Source organism: Symphalangus syndactylus, chromosome 3 (assembly GCF_028878055.3).
Source record: "Symphalangus syndactylus isolate Jambi chromosome 3, NHGRI_mSymSyn1-v2.1_pri, whole genome shotgun sequence".
In the NCBI taxonomy this organism is placed as follows: domain Eukaryota; kingdom Metazoa; phylum Chordata; class Mammalia; order Primates; family Hylobatidae; genus Symphalangus; species Symphalangus syndactylus.
The window spans coordinates 8508160-8524314 of NC_072425.2; the positions used below are offsets into that span (position 1 = coordinate 8508160).

At 58.4% G+C, this 16155-nt stretch overlaps 1 protein-coding gene across 1 annotated transcript in view; it reads left to right on the top strand.

Moving 5' to 3' along the window:
- The first annotated feature begins 15493 nt into the window (after window positions 1-15493).
- CCDC187 (coiled-coil domain containing 187) overlaps window positions 15494-16155 on the top strand; it is a 51959-nt gene continuing 51297 nt past the window's right edge. Inside the window, exon 1 of the mRNA XM_055269890.2 lies at window positions 15494-15898. Within this exon, the coding sequence (XP_055125865.1) occupies window positions 15756-15898 (143 nt within the window). The 5' untranslated portion in view covers window positions 15494-15755. The remainder of the gene's footprint in view (window positions 15899-16155) is intronic.

A 16155-nucleotide genomic window follows, 5' to 3' on the forward strand; every position in this document is an offset into this window, starting at 1 on the left:
TGATGGGTTGATAGATGCAGCAAACCTATCAGGGCCGGGCCTCATGACCTCATGTAACCTTTGTCACTTCCTTACTCCGAGTTTGCCCACACGGTGGGTGAGGGCTCCAGTTTATGAATTGTGGCACACAAACGTGTATCCATGGCACACATGTACCTGTGTAACAAACCCATCATCCTGCATGTGTATCCTGGAGCTTAAAATTAAATTAAATTAAAAAAAAAAAAAGGGGGCCGGGTGCGGTGGCTCACACCTGTAATCCCAGCACTTTGGAAGGCCGAGGTGGGTGGATCACCAGAGGTCAGGAGTTTGAGACCAGCCTGGCTAACATGACAAAACCCCGTCTCTACTGAAAATACAAAATAAGCCGGGTATGCTGGTATGCACCTGTAATCCCAGGTATTCGGGAGGCTGAGGCAGAAGAATCACTGGAACCAGGGAGGTGGAGGTTGCAATGAGCCGAGATCGCGCCACTGCACTCCAGCCTGGGCAACAGAACATGACTCTGTCTCAAAAAAAAAAAAAAAAAAGAAAGAAAAAAAGAAAGAGTCCAGCCAGGGTGTTGGCTCAGGCCCGGTTCAGCGGCTCACAAGCGGAGGCCTTGGTCCCAAGACAGGAGGAAGGCCCAGTTCCCAGCCCCCAATCTCCCCCCACTTCAGACCCTGCAACCCTGAGCCACTCACTGGGCAGCCAGGTGGGCCAGAGGGGCACATGCCAGTCCCGCAGCAGGCACGGCAGTGCAGGGAGGACAATGCCAGGTGTTGGGACCACTTCACCATGAGGACAGGGCCAGGGAAGGGCAGGGCGGGGGCTGTGCTCAGGTTGGCCTGGGCCTTATGGGGAGCATGGGGTGGAGGCGACCAGGCACCCTGGGAGCTGAGTGGGTGCTACTCCAGGTGGTCTCAGGAAGCCCCAAGTCTGCCTTGCTGGGCCTCTGAGGCCCATGCTGGGCTCACTGTTGGCAGTGGACATGTCCTGCCAGATGGCCGTGGGGTGCAAGGCGGGGCTCCTCCCAGGCCACAGTGCCAGCCTCAGTTGGGTCCCCACCCTGCGCCCACCCTGCGTCTCTCTGATGGACTGTCTGACCGTGATGACACTGAATTAGCGCACCCCCACCTGGCCCCACCCACCCTCGCAGAGTCTCTCCCCTGAGCCTCTGCTGAGTGGCTTCCACCCTGGGCCCAGTGACCCGCTACTGGTTGCCATGAAAACCTGCAACCTCTGCAGCAGCCCCTCCCAACTTCTGCAGGCTGCGGGGGCTCCTCTCCCCTGGGCCCAGGGCCTCCAGGGTCAGCCTAACAGGTGTCTGGGGAGGGCAGACTGAGTTTCCTGTGCAGGTGCATCAGCTTTGAGCCCCTTGCACACCCCATTGCATCGACTCAGGGAGTTTGTTTGCATCTCACACTGTGCGTCACAGAGGTTGGGGGCCAGGGAAGAGACCCGCTGTGGAATTGCACGGCTGGGGAGGAGTGCAGCATGGAGAGGGAGAGGGAGCAGAGCTGGACCGCTTGCTGGGTCCCTGAGAGTTTGCCTGTCTGCCATCATAGCCACTTTGTGGGTGAACTACTGGCCAGCAGGGGTGGCTGATGCCCGGCGGGCTGGACAGTGCCGTGTGCTAGGCTGCTCAGCGTCTCGGCAGATGCTCTCTGGAGGGTACAGACTGTGATACAAAGACTGTGCACTGTTCTGCTCCCAGGAGTTCCCCACACCCCACACACCTCTGCCCAGGCCTCCCAGGAGCCCACTCGCATCCCACACGCCTCTGCCCAGGCCTCCTTTCCCTGACAGAGCCATCTTTTTCTTGTAGATTCCTATCCAGCCAGAGAGGCCATTTGCCGCTGCCCATGACTCCATTTCTATTCTCCCCTCAGGCTGCTTCCCTTCCCCCACGTGAGGGTGACAGGGCAATGTCAGAGTCCCCCTGAGGATGACTGCACCACAGCCTTCCAGAGCCTCCCCAGAGGCACTGGTGTGCAGCTGCACCCATTTCAGTGCTCCCTGAGCCCATCCATCTGTAACCCAAGCCTGACCAGCTACCCCTCCTCCAGCGGTCCTGGGAGAGCCCCCGAGGGTGAGTGGGCCCTGCGGGACTGGGACTGGGCACCTGCCCACACTGTGGTGCCTTCTGCCTTCCCCATGTCTGTCCTCACGCGTCCACGTCCATTGCACAGCGAACTCTGCTGGGCATGCCACCTTAGGGTTGGGTGGGACTGGCTGTGCCAGCTCACGGTGGGCAGCTCTTGCCACCTCATACCCTGACATGCCTGGCCAGGTGTCTGTCTCCACTGGGGTCCAGTAGCCCAGCAGGACTTGGTTTTCAAAAGCTGTGTGTCTTGGTCTGCGTGGGCTGGTGTAGCAAGTCACCATAGGAAGGTGGCTTAAATGACAGCGCTCATTTCTCACAGCCCTGGGGCTGCCAGAGTGAGGTCAAGGTTCTCTGATTCGGTTTCTGGTGAGGGCTGGGTCCTGACAGAGAGAGAGTCGTCCCTGTGCTGTGTCCTCATGCAGCCTCTCCTGGGGTGGTGAGAGTGAGCTCTCTAGTGTGTGTCCTTCTTAGGACACCAGCCCCATCTGATCAGAGTCTGGCCTTGGGACCTCCTGTCACCTTCGTCACTTCCTTACTCCGACTGCCCACGCAGGGGGTGAAGGCTCCAACCTATGAATTGTGGGACACACATTCACTCCATAGCAGTGCGTGGCTCCCTGCCCTGCTGTAGACGAAAGCCTCGCTCAGAACCCTGGGGCCTGGGCCGAGATTCTCGTGCTGGGCCTTGCCATGAGCCCCCGGCCCCGTTTCCCATTCCTACTGTGGGCAACACCAGCAGGTCTGCCGGCCGCGATGGTCCCGGGAGGGCTCTCTGCTCCTCAGCCTGGGCCTGCCACCGAGTCCTTCCCTGCTGTGTGTCCTCCTCCTGCCACCTGGGACAGGGTCAGAGCATATTCCTCAGTGTGGCTGTGCTGCCTCCCAGAACCCAACAGGCCTCCAGGGTCTGTGCTTCTTTCCTTGCAGCGGGTGGTGCAGAGACAACCATCTGGCTTTCACTTTGGAGCAGAGGCCCAGGAACATCCCAGCAACCGAACAACACCCCCGCCACCAAGCAATACCCCAACCTCCGAGCAGCACCCCAACCACCAAGCAACACTCTGACCATGGAGCAACACCCCAGCCACCAAGCGACGCCCCAACCACCGGGTGATGCCCCAACTGCCGAGCAACAGCCCGACCTCTGAGGAACATCCTGGCCACTGAGCAACACCCCAACTATCAAACAACACCCCAATCACCACGCAACACCCCAGCCACTGCGTAACACCCTGACCACTGAGCAACTCCCCGACCTCTGAGCAACACCCCAACCTCCGAGCAGCACCCCAACCACCGCCCCTCTACGTACTTTATGGATGAGGTAGGCCTCGGAATCTTTCCAGGTTTTCAACCATCGTGGCACTGTGGATGAGTGCTGGGCACACCACTGCCGCCCGAGACCGCTGCCCTGTTGGATGCATGTGTATCCCAGAGGCCTTTTCTCACCCAGCCCTTCCCCATGGAATCATAATTAGAGCTCTTAACCTGCAGACCAAGGGTCCAATGTGGGGGCCCCAGCGGCCCCCTCCCCACGTGTCAATCCCAGCCCTCATTTAGAGCCTGGGGTAAGGACCACTGCGAACTGCAGCTTGGGCAGAGCTCCACCAATGACTGCTCCAATGTGGGGGCATGATGACATTCTGGGTCTCTGGGTATCTGTGTCACCCTGACCCCACTGTCCTCAAATGTCCAGCAGTCCCCCATCCCAGTGCAGGTCCTATAGGTCCCTGTGGAGAAGGGCTGGCCAGAATATTGCATGTCCCTCCTGGCAACCTCTTCAGTCAACAGTTCCAGGTCTAAAGACTGGCTCAGGTCCAAACCCCAGCAAAGACTGTGACTTTTTATTGGGGCTACCGCCATCAGTCACTCGTCCTTAATTTACTCTGCTAGTACAAGTTACAACTGCCCATGTATCCTGCCCCAGGGACACCATGTTTATCATCTCCATAACTCTCCAGGGTGACGTCCTTCTGACCCTGCCATTAATTAGGATATTTGCAACCTCCTAGCAGTTAAGCATCAGCCTCCAGCCTCTGTTATTTTAGGATCTTCTCATCTCTATTGCTGTCTGTAACAGCCCCTGGCCTTCAGGGGAATCCCCACTGACCTCGTTGGAGGTGTGGTGTCCTTCTGACCAGCACCAGCCATGCGGCCTTGATCAGTTGGAAGTGGTCTACCCTGGAGCACAAGCCTTTGGTGGGTCTTTCTGGATGCACAGTTCATGGTATTTCCAGGCTGGCATGCTTTGGACATTTCAAGAGCAACTCCAGGAGCTAGAACACAATGTGGAAAGGCCATTACAGTTCTCCAGGAAAATGTCTCCCAATTTGGACTTCTATACCCAGCCAAACTAACCATCCAGTGCTCACATGGCAGGTGGAATAAAGACACCTTCAGGCATGCGCCCTTTCTCATGGAGCCACTTGAGGGACGTGGTGCCCCAAAGAAAGGAGCCTAACTACAAAGAGAAGAGGGAACAGGGGGTTCCCTTCAGAGGAGAAGCACCGGGAGCCCCAGAATGACCCTGATGGGGAGATCCTGGGATGCCACCCTTCCTCTGTCATCAGCCCAGTTTGGAGCAGGGGAGAAGATTCTGGAGGAATTTCTTCCAGAAGACTAAAATGACAATATCTGCCTCAGATGTTTGCATGTACACAGGAAATTTAGACAATTGGAAGAAAATTTGAGGTTGAAGTATTCATAAGCACCCAAAATTACACAATCCAAGGGGAAAACAAGAGGAAAAGTATTTGTAGACCCTACAGGGTCAGCTGTAAATAGTGTTTTCATGTAAATTCTGAATATTGAGTTTATGAGGAGGGTGGGAAGGACATATGTGGTCAGACAAGCCAAGAGGTGGGGGTGCACAGGGACCCCCTAAAACTGACAGGTCAGGGAGCGGTGATAGGAGTGTGCTTTTTAGTGGCACAGAGTAAATACCAAAGGAGTCAGCTAGAAATGGGAGTGCTTACTTCTGGGAAAGGGGAAGGGAATTATTGTTCATAGGAAGCCCCATAGCATTATTTGGCTGTTTTGCAAAAACACTCGTAATACCAATTTATCTACTTTTTGCCCTGCCCCCAGGGTGGGGGGAAGCACATCACACCCCTCTGTTGTGGGAAAGGACTCACTGCAGCCTCTTCCACAGCAGGAGGGCAGGGAGCAGGGAGGGCTCTCCTTTTGTTTGAGGTGGGATCTCGCCCTGTTGCCCAGGCTGGAGTGTAGTGGTGCAATGTCGCCTGTCTGTAGCCTTGGTCTCCCAGGCTCAAGTGATCCTCCCACCTCGGCCTCCCGAGTATCTGGGACCACAGGCACACGCCACCACACCTGGCTGATTTTAAAGTTTTTTGTAGAGATAGGGTCTTGCCACGTTTCCCAGGACAGTTTCAAACTCCTGGCATCAAACTATCCTCCCACCTCAGCCTCTGAAAGTACAGGAATACAGGTGTGAGCCACCACGCCCAGCCGAGGGTTCTCTTCTGAGCAACACGGAGCCACACACAGCTCCTGCCAAAGCTCTCCCCTGAGCCAGCTACTGGGGCCTCCCCCTGCAGACATGGAGGAAGGCTGCTTTGGGGCTGGCACAACTGCTGAAGTGCATGGGGACCCTTGGCCTGCACCTGGAACCCTGACTCCAGGGCTCAGTGGGAGCAGGGCCTGCCAAGGGCTGGGTGATGTTTGAGCTCTGTGATCACGCAGGCTCTTGTTGGTAACACTGTGAACTCTCATGAAGCCAACAACCGAGACAGGCCTCAGGGGCCGCTCCCTCTCATCAGGGAACAGGTGAGCATAGGGAGGAACTGGTGTGGCCCCATGGCAACACTGCTGTCTCGTTTTGTCCACTTAGGGGCCATAACCCAGCGTGAAGGGACGCAGGTAGGGGATGGTTGGGACACCCAGTAGGAATTTGCCTCCTCTTGCAGGTCTCAGGCTCTGTGCTCAGCCCTGGGCCAGGTGAACATCCCCCTGCTTCTCTGACATTGATGGACAAAGTCAGGCTGTCCCCAAAAGCCTACCCAGGACGGCACACTCCTGAGCCCATCCACGGTGGGAATAAACCCACGAGGGCCTCATCCGGGATACTTGGACACCTCCTGGCCGTGTTGAGGCAGGCCAAGGGTCCAAGAAGCTCCTGCAGGGGCCGCCTGTCCTCGGCCCCCTGCCCAAGGATAGGGGCCGCCTGCAGCATGGCCTTGCCTGGGACAGCGTTGAGCAATCTCTGGGGAGCAAGGGACTGTTGCCCCCAGCTGCTTGCAGAGGGGCAGGACACCCTGAGTGCTGGAAAAACCAGGCCACCTCCCAACCTTTGCCCCCAGCTCCAATCTGAACACCAAAAGGAGTTTCTCGGCAACAGATTTGTTTTCCTAGGGCGATTTTCTGGGTTGGAGGGACACATTTTCTTTTTCCTTTTTTTTTTTTTTTTGAGATGGAGTCTTGCTCTGTCGCCCAGGCTGAAGTGCAGTGGCGGGATCTCGGCTCGCTGCAAGCTCCGCCTCGCAGGTTCACACCATTCTCCTGCCTCAGCCTCCCGAGTAGCTGGGACTACAGGTGCCCACCATCACGCCCAGCTAATTTTTTGTATTTTTAGTAGAGATGGGGTTTCACCGTGATAGCCAGGATGGTCTCCATCTCCTGACCTTGTGATCTGCCCGCCTCGACCTCCCACAGTGCTGGGATTACAGGTGTGAGCCACCGCACCCAGCCAAGGGAGACATTTTCTTGGGGGCAAGTGATGAGTGTTAGGGACCTCACCGTCTCCACAGGCAGCACAGCCCTGCGGACAACCCACCAGGATGGGGAGAGGGTGCCACCTGCTGGCAACCCCATGGCCATGTAGGTCCCCTGGGAGAACCCTGGATATTTTTTTTTTTTTTTTTTTTTTTTTTTCAGGGATCAGACAGGCTGCCTGTCCCCAAGGGGACCCTTGGGCCCCAAGGTGCCCGCTTTGGGAGCAGGGCAGGGAGTGGGGGCAGCGTGTCCTGTCCTGCAAACTGATTAGCGCCCTTAGTTGAAAAACTGGCCTAATGGCCTACGGGGAAGCTCAGGATCCAAGGACCCAGGGACCCAACACCCTGAGTAGGGGCCGTGGGGCCCAGCAGGAGAGGGAGGCCGGCAGCCGAGCCCCCACAGCCCTCCCGTTACTCCTCCTCCCCGACTGACCACCCCAGCCTGGCTGATTTTTAACTTTTTTTCGTAGTAGATAGGTTCTACTCCAGCAGCCGAGGGGCCTTCAGGGTTGAGTTTGGTTGGTGTCACTGGACTCGGCTGTGCCTCTGTCAGTCCCCCAGCCAGGCCCAAAGTGCCCCATGGGCCCCCCTTCTACAGAACTGCTTCGAGGTTCGGAAGCGGCTCCGGACTGGAAGCCTGCAGCTGCTGGGCCCTGCTGGCTGGATGGGGGGTCCCTGTGGAGGACGTAGAAATGAGGGGTGCAGCAAGCTGGGAGGGCTTGCTGGGGACTCTGATGGCCCCGCCCTCCCCTGCTGTCCTTGGGGAGCACAGCAGGGGCATGGGCGGGGTGCCCCAAGTGCGTGCCTGCCCCCTGCCAGCCAGGGTGGGGTCCTTGGTGGTGCCTGGAGACCCTTTCCCTGCTCTGTCCCCCACGGCCCCTCAGGGCCTAGCAGGGTGGAGTGCCCCAGGTGTGTGCCCCACCCCATCCTGCCCACAGCAGGGCTGGGGGGCCGGGGGGTTGGGCAGCGTACAGGTGAGGTCCCTGGTGAGTGCTGGGGCTGCGCAGGGCTCTGAAGCTTCCGGGGAGGAGCCTGCACAGACGCCTCAGGGTTTCTCTGGCAACAACGTCCCTCCCCTCCCTAGAGGCACCAGCTCCCGGGGTTCTTGTGTGCTCAGGGCAGTGGCCTTCGAGTCACAGGTGCCTCCCGTGACGGACAGGGAGGCCTGGGCCTTCCAGCAGGTGAGTAGGGGGCTTTCTACCTGAGTCTCACCCAGTCCTTCCCAAGCACCAGCAGAGGGGCCTGGGGCTGGAGAGCCAGCGGGGTTGATGGGTGGGGCTGAAAGGGCACAGGCCGGTGAGGAGGGGCCTAGACTTGCCTTTACCAGGAACTTAGCCGGGAGAGACCAGCCCACACGCCTCCATCCAGCTCCCCTGCGTAGGGGAGGGGGTCTTCCCACCTAGGGGCTCCCTCTGAGGGCTTGGGGCCTCCTCAGAGGCAAAGCCAGGCTATCCCCAGGAGAGGAATTTCTCCTTCGCCACCCACTGGGCTGCCCTGCCTCTGGGCTCAGGTCCCACGTGGGGCCCTGGGATGAAGTCGTCATGTAATGAACTCAGCTTCCCCATCTGTGAAATGGGGATAAACACTGCCCAGCCCCAGATGGCTGATGCCTGGTCCTGCATTTGGTCCTGCTGGGCCGTGTGTGGTAGAGGTGGAGGCAGCTGGCTGACGGAGGCTCACGCTGTACCCCCACAAAGGGGGCCCAGCTGACCGTTCTGCACCCCTAGGCGGGGATGTCTGTGGCTCCTCTCCTGGTGGCATCCCATGCCGGCCACTGCCGGGTCTCAGGCTCCACAGCTGCGTGGTTGCCTGGGAAACATGCTGGGCACAGGGCTGGGTGCCCGGGCTGCGCAGGCTTGGGAGATGTTGCTATCCACAGCGGCCCTGGGGGGTGCCGGGCGGCCTGCTGCGGGGACTGCCGCCCTCACGCTTTGCTGCCGTGGCTGTGGCCTCTCTTTGGCGGGGGTGGACAGTGTCTCCCAGCAGCTCTGAGCCACGCGTGTGTGCTGTAGGCCAGGACCTTTTATTAGGCCAGCCACCACACTTGGCGGCTGGCCGAGGGCATTGCAGGGTCTGGGGCCCAGAGGGTGGGGGGTGCCGGCAACTGTGACCCCGGGTCCTACCTGTCACTCCTCTGAGGGCCACTCTCCCTGTGATTTCTCTCCACCTCATCGCACCCCTTTCAGAGTTTCCGTCTGGCTTCCCCCATGGCACCCTCCCCTAGGGTCTTCACAAATCACTGGCTGTTGTGCCACCTCCTTCCCACCCTTGCATCTGCCACCTCCATGTGGCCCAGTCCCCCCGTGCCCAGCCGAGTCCCAGGGCAGTGGTTGGTGTCTGGAGCCGTCTACAGTGTCATGGGGCAGCCAAAGCTGGAGGGGCAGGTGCCTGGACTCAGCCACCCTAGCAGCCTGGGCTGGCCTTGCCTGCCCTGCAGACCCGGGCAGGCATGCGTGTGTGTGTTGTGTGTGAATGTGTGTACGGTATGTGTTGTCTGGGTATTCGCGTTGTGTGATGTGTGCATGTGGTATATATGCGATGTGTGGTCTGTATATTGTGTGCCTGTGTTGTGTATTTTGTGTGTGTGCATGGTGTGTGTGTGTGTGATGTGTGTATCTGCTGTGTGTGCACACTCTGTGTATCTGTGTGTGTTGTGTTTGTGCATCTCTGTGTGTATGTGTTTGTGTGTGGTGTGTGTGCACTGTGTGTGTATCTGTATCATGTGTGTTGTGTGTCTGTGTATGTTGTGTTTGTGTGTGGTGTGTGTACTGCATGTGTATGTATCTGTGTGTGTTGTGTTTGTGTGTCTGTGTGTTTGTGTGGTGTGTGTACTGTGTGTGTATCTGTGTGTTGTGTGTGTTGTGTTTGTGTGTGGTGTGTGTGCACTGTGTGTATCTGTGTGTTGTGTTTGTGTGTGTTGTGTTTGTGTGTGTACGTGTTTGTGTGTGGTGTGTGTGCACTGCGTGTGTATGTATGTGTGTGTGTTGTGTTTGTGTGTGTTGTGTTTGTGTGTGTACGTGTTTGTGTGTGGTATGTGTGCACTGTGTGTGTATGTATCTGTGTGTGTTGTGTGTGTTGTGTTTGTGTGGGTGTGTGTGCTGTGTGTTGAATATCACAGGGGGCATGTGCTTTTGGGTGTATGGGTCCCCAGGTGCCCAGGCATCCTTGTCCCCTGTGGGTCATTTCCCGGCACCTGGGTCAGCCCCCGGAGAGCTGGCGCTGCTGGAAGGGCTTCCTTTGGGACGCTGGAAACCTGCCCCTTTCCTGGACGCCTGGTGGCCTCAGGGCATGGCTGAGGGTGGCTGGAGCCTCCAGCCAGGGTGCAGGGCCAGCCTGGTGTGTCTGCTGCTGGGGGCCACTGCTTGGCACCCAGGGCCAAGGCTGAGGACGTGGAGGCTGGGTGCCGCGCTGGGTGCCGTGCTCATGTCCAGGCCTGTGCTCGGCTGCCATAGCTGCGGAAGGCTGTGTGGTCTCCAGCCCTGGGCCCCGCGAGGCAGGGGCGTGGCGGGCACCTCTCCTTCACGGCCCACTGGCTCCGTCCCCCAGGCCTGCTTGGGCCTGCCTGGGGTTTGCTTTTCTAGGGTGAGGCAATGCCAAGTAAACAGTGTTGCTAATTAGAGCAGAGCTGCCACCAGCTTCCAGGAGGAAGCCCCCCGCCCTGCCACCCACCCAGCCCCGCCAGCCAAGACCGCAGCAGTAGTGCGGCATATGCCACAAGCTGGAGTGCCAACAGGCTTCCACGGCAGCAGCCGGCTGCACTTGCCGTGGGAGGTGCCACCTGCAGGCTACACCTGTATGGAGCTGGGCAGAGGTGTGTGCTGTGTGGTGTGTGGTGTGTGTGGTGTGTGTGTTGTGTGGTGTGCGTGTTGTCTCTGTGTGTTGTGTGCATTGCCTGCATGTGCGATGTGTTATGTGCTTTTTCCATGTATTGTGTGTCCTGTGTGTGGTGTATGTCTGTGTGTGTATAATGGATGTTGTCAGTGTGTGAGATGTGTGTTGTGTTGTGTGTTCTCTGTGTGTTGTGTGTGTAATGTGTGTTGTGTGTCTGTGTGTGTGGTGTGTGTATAATATGAATGTGATGTGTGTTGTGTGTGTGTGTGTGCATGATGTTGTCTGTGTGCAATGTGTGTTGCATGTCTGTGAGTTTGTGTGTCTGCATGTGGTGTGTGTGTCTGTGTGATGTGTGTTGTGTGTATGTGTGATATGTGTTTGTGAGTGTTGTGTGTGGTGCATGTGTTGTCTGTGTGTTATGTGTGTAATGTGTGTCTGTGTTGTGTGTTTGTGTGTGGTGTGTGTGTTGTCTGTGTATTATGTGTGATGTGTATTGTCTGTGTATTGTGTTTGTATGAAGTGTGTGTATTGTGTGATGTATGTCGTTTCTGTGTGTTGTGTGTGTTGACTGTGTATTGTGTATGTGATGTGTATTGTCTGTGTGCTGTGTTTGTGTGTTGTCTGTGTGTTGTGTGTGTGATGTGTATTGTCTGTGTGTTGTGTGTCTGTGTGTTGTGTGATGTATGTGGTGTGTGTTTCTGTGTATTGTGTGTAATGTGTGTTGTCTATGTGAAGTGTGTGTGTTGTGTGTCTGTGTGTTATGTGATGAGTGTGGTGTGTGTTTCTGTGTGTTGTGTGTGTTGTCTGTGTATCGTGTATGTGTGACGTGTATTGTCGTGTGTTGTGTGTCTGTGTTGTGTGATGTGTGTGGTGTGCGTTTCTGTGTATTGTGTGTGATATGTGTTGTCTGTGTTGTGTGTAAGAAGTCTGTTGTGTCTCTGTGTTGTGTGATGTTTGTGGTGTGTGTTTCTGTGTACTGTGTGTGTGATATGTGTTGTCTGTGTTGTGTGTGAAGTGTGTATTGTGTGTGCATTGTGTGATGTGTGTGGTGTGTTTCAGTGTATTGTGTGTGTGATATGTGTTGTCCGTGTTGTGTGTGTGAAGTGGATTGTGTGTGCATTGTGTGATGTGTGTGGTGTGTGTTTCTGTGTGTTGTGTGTGGTGTGTGTTGTGTGTGTGAAGTGTGTTGTCTGTGGATCATGTGTGTGATGTGGATTGTCCTTGTGTTGTGTGTCTGTGTGTGTTGTGTGATGTGTATGGTGTGTGTTTCTGTGTGTTGTGTGTCTGTGCGTGTTGTGTGATCTGTGTGGTGTGTCTGTGTGTTGTGTGTGGTGTATGTCTGTGTGGTGTGTGTGATGTGTGTGTTGTGCATTGTGTATGGCATGTGGTGTGTGTGTTGTGTCTCTGTGTGTGATGTGTTTGTGTGTTTGTGTTGTGTGGTGTGTCTGGTGTGTGTTGTATGTCTGTATTGTGTGTGCTGCGTGTATGGTGTATGTTGTGTGTGGTGCGTGCAGTGTGTGTGCGCTTTGTGTGTGGTGTGTGTGTTGTGTGTGTGCTTTGTTGTGTGTGGTGTGTGTGTGCATGTGTATTGTGTGTGGTGCATGTAGTATGTGTGGTGTGTGTGTACTTTTATGTGTTGTGTGTGTGTCGTGTGTGTGTGTGTGTGCTGTGTGTTGTGTATCATGGGGAGGCATGCGCTTTTGGGTGTACGGAGCCCACAGTGCCCAGGCATCCTCGTCCCCTGCGGGTCATTTCCCTGCACCTGGGTCACCCCTGGGAGCTGGTGCTGCTGGGAGGGCTTCTCCTGGGCCCTGGAAATCTGCCCTTTTTCCTTTCCTGGGCGCCGAGCTGCCCTTTGAGGACAGAGGTGCCGTCTTGGTCCCTCCCTGGCCTCCTTTCTTCCCCCACCCCGGCCCCAGGGTGAGCACTGTGTACTCCATGTGTCTTCGGACCCCCAGGAGCCCTAGCAGCCGGGGCTGACTCTCTGCCCACTTTACAGAGGGGAAGACTCGTGCCCAGAGGGTCGAACGACTGGCTCCCATCACCGGCCTCGGAGACAGCCGCGTGTCTGGGAATCAGGGCTCTTGGCCTCTGGTCCCCACCGTCGCTGGGAAGGGGAGGTGTGTGGCTGTTCTGTGGGGTTTTCATCCCAGCCCCTCCCGGCCGAGGAGCCATCCCCATGCAGTGGCTCTGCGTGGTGCTGGGACCCCAGGTGGCTGCTGCTCTTTCCTGGCCTTGGGGACATGGAAGGTGTGGGACGGCTTGGCACGCCCGGCCTTCTGACCCTGCTGGGACCCTGGACACGTGACTTAGGCTGAGCCTCGTTCCCCGGTTAAGTGGGGGTAGCACCTGCTTTTCTCTGGTGGGATTGCCCTGAGACGACGTTAAGATAAGTCATCAAGCATTTGTCATGGCGCCCGGTGCACTGGGGGCCCTGGAACGCTCTTTCAGTGATAAGCATCTGCACGCCAGTGTGTGCCACGGGCAAGGCTACTTCCTGCCCCCAGGCGACCGTCCCCCCCAGGGAGGGAGGCTCGGGAGGGGTGGCAGAGGTCCCAGGAGAACTGCATGTGCCTCGCTGAGCCGGACTGGAGCATGGTGGGCGGAGGTGGAGGAGGCGGTGTGGCTGCAGAGGGGCCGGGAGCCGAGGTGCAGGGTCTGAATGGGTACGGACCCAGGTAGGCCCGGAGCGGGGTGGGGATGTGGCTGGCTGGGACTCGATGCAGGGCTCCCATGCTGCTGGGGACAGAGCGGGCCTGGCCTGCCCAGGGGATACCCCTTGACTCAGGCTGCAGCCTCTGCCCAGTGGCCTTCTCAGAGCCTTGCTGCTCCTGTCCACCCCATGCAGGGTAGCCCCAAGCCTCGTACCCCAGCAGGCATGAGTCTCCTGGGGGCAGGGCAGGGGTGCCAGCCGGTGCAGGCTGTGAGCGGTCCCCGTGGCACGGACAACATCGGCAGAGGGTCCTGGACAGGTGGACCCGCCTTCGGGAGCTGACATGTGTCTCCTGATTCAGAGCTGCGTCTGGAAGCCGCAGCTGGTGACCAGGCCAGGGAGGCAGACGCTCCGCTGTCCCCCAGGGCGGGTGGGGAGGAGAAGGAAGGAAGCCAGCGGTGGGGGTGACTCACAGGACCTCAGGATGCTCTGCTCGCTGGGTTTGCTTTTCTGTTCCCAGGCATTCGTTGTCATGATTTTGTTCCCAGTCACAGTAAGGCATTTCCACGGCTGTGCCGCTGCATTTATGATGCAGCTTCTTCCAGAGCTTCCAGGCAGCTGCTGAGTGGCTGGGTGGTTTTCCTGCTTATGGGAAAAAGGGAGCCACCAGACTTGGCCTCTTCTGTTCAGGAGGACCCTGCCCCTGTCCCTTTATGGAAGCAGGGCTGAGAGCCCAGGACCGCAGCTGATTTGGGAGCCTGAAGGCCTGGCAGGGAGGTGGCAGCCTGTCAGCAGGGGGCCAGTCCTGTGCACCACTCAGATGGCCCTGGGGTGCAGAGGCTGCAGCGGGGTCCCCGGGCAGGGCGAGGCTTGAAGGAATGGAAGGAGGCTGGTAGTAGAGCTGCCTTCTGGGTGCCTGAGAGCCGTCCAGGCTCCGAGGGTGGGGGGACCCTGTGGTCACACCACTGGTTCCCTGAAGCTTCCTGTAACGTCCCAGATATGCTCCCCAGGGCGTAACGGCCCGAGGCTCATCCTTGTCCCAGCCTCATCACAGGAACGGGCTCATGCCCTGGCGCTAGGAGGGTGCAGACAGGCCAGGTGGGGCTGGAGGTGGCCGCACCTCATATTACACGCAGGGCCTGTCTGTCCTTGGATGACTCCTCTCTCCTTCCCCTCCGAGGCTGCTGGTGATTCAGTCTCTGCGCCCTGGATGCCCGTGGCTGTGCCTGCCGGTGACCAGGGCCCCGTTTGGCTTGGAACCTCCCCTGGGCCCCGTGCCTATGTGGGGCTGGGCTTGGGCGGCGTCTCCAGGCGTTTGCCTGGTGGTTCCAGAGGACAGGTTCTATAGAGTGAGCCTGGAGGACGGCCCTCCATCCTTCATGCCTACCTAGACTTAAGGGGTCTTTTGCCGCAGACCCCCCTTCTCTGGGGCCACTTGGGAAGGGGCACCTTAAGGGCCATTCCTGGAACAAATCTGTGCTCATGATCACTGCAGCTCCGTGCCACTGCCACCTCCCACAGGGATGGACTCACCAGGGGCTCACAATGGTGAGCAGTGGGGGGGGGTGTCCCCAGGCTCCGAGGTGGCACTGCCATTGGGGGTGGGGAAGGAGCTGGGAGGGAACTGGGATCTGAGTCCGAGTTCCCCCTCAGGGACTGCAGAGCCATGTCCTCCCCACCACACTGCCCTGTCACGGCCGCACTGGGTTGTGCAGGGGCCGAGGAGGCCAGCGGGGGCTCCTGACCTGGGGCAGCACCTGGCATCTCTGCCACTGTCACTGTGGGCAAAGGGTGTCTTCTGGCCCGCACCAGGGTGAGCCCAGAAGCCAGCGCCCCTTCCCCGGCCCAGCCCCATGGAACTGAGAGATGGTGGCTGATGTGTTTCTGTTGGGATGTCTGGGCTGGGCCCCACAACTGCTGGGACCTCTGTGCCTCACACTGAATTAAGCCTGACCCTGACCTGGGGTTAGGCCCCGCCCCCACCAACCAGAAACTTGCCCAACACTGACCCCACAAGCCCAGCCCGGCCCCATTCCCTCCCTGCATGTCATTCTGGGCCTGGGCAGACTGGGTGGGGCGCCGCTGAGAGCCCCATCAGGAGCTGAAGGCCAGAGGCTCTGTCGCTGAGTGACAAGGTTATTATGCTGTCACGGGGCCAGCCGGAACTCTCCCCCACCCCACCAAGAGACAGCTCATTAGGAAGGCCCCCAGCTGTGGCCAGCCCAGGGCCAGGCTGCCCACCGTGCCAGCCCAGTTTCAATGATCCACCTGAGGGTTTCCATCGTGGGCCAGGGGACCGGCATAGGCGGGCATCCAGAGCCAGGCAGTGGCCAGCCCATCCCAGGCAGGGTCATAGGCGGGGCTGCAGGCCTCGAAGCCGTCATGTGAAGGCAGCAGCGACCCCAGGCAGGGAGGGCCAGGTTAGCCTTGCACCTGCTCACCCCTTGGCCCTGCGGCCATGCCGACCCTGGTCGTGGGCACGCTGCCCACCTGCCTGGGGGACACACCTCAGCCCGGCCACAAGAACAGTCAGAGGCAGGGCCCCTTCTCCCATGGGGCCCCAGGGAGAGCAGCCGGCTGGGAGGCTGTTGCCAAGCCCAGGTAGCATCTGCGTGGACTCAGGCGGGGGGCTGCACTGCCGGCAGGTGCCGTGCCTGCTCCTGGAGGCAGTGGCTCTGTGCAAGGTACAAGGGCGTGGGGTCAGAGTGCCACACCTGCCTCTGTGCATGCCTTTGGGCAGGCAGCCCGGCCTCTCTGAGACTCAGTTTCTCCATCTGTAAATTGGGCCGATCACATTACCTACCTCAGAGGGGTGTGGTCAGGGCTCGAGAGAGAATGCTCGGGCTGTCCTCGAGGTG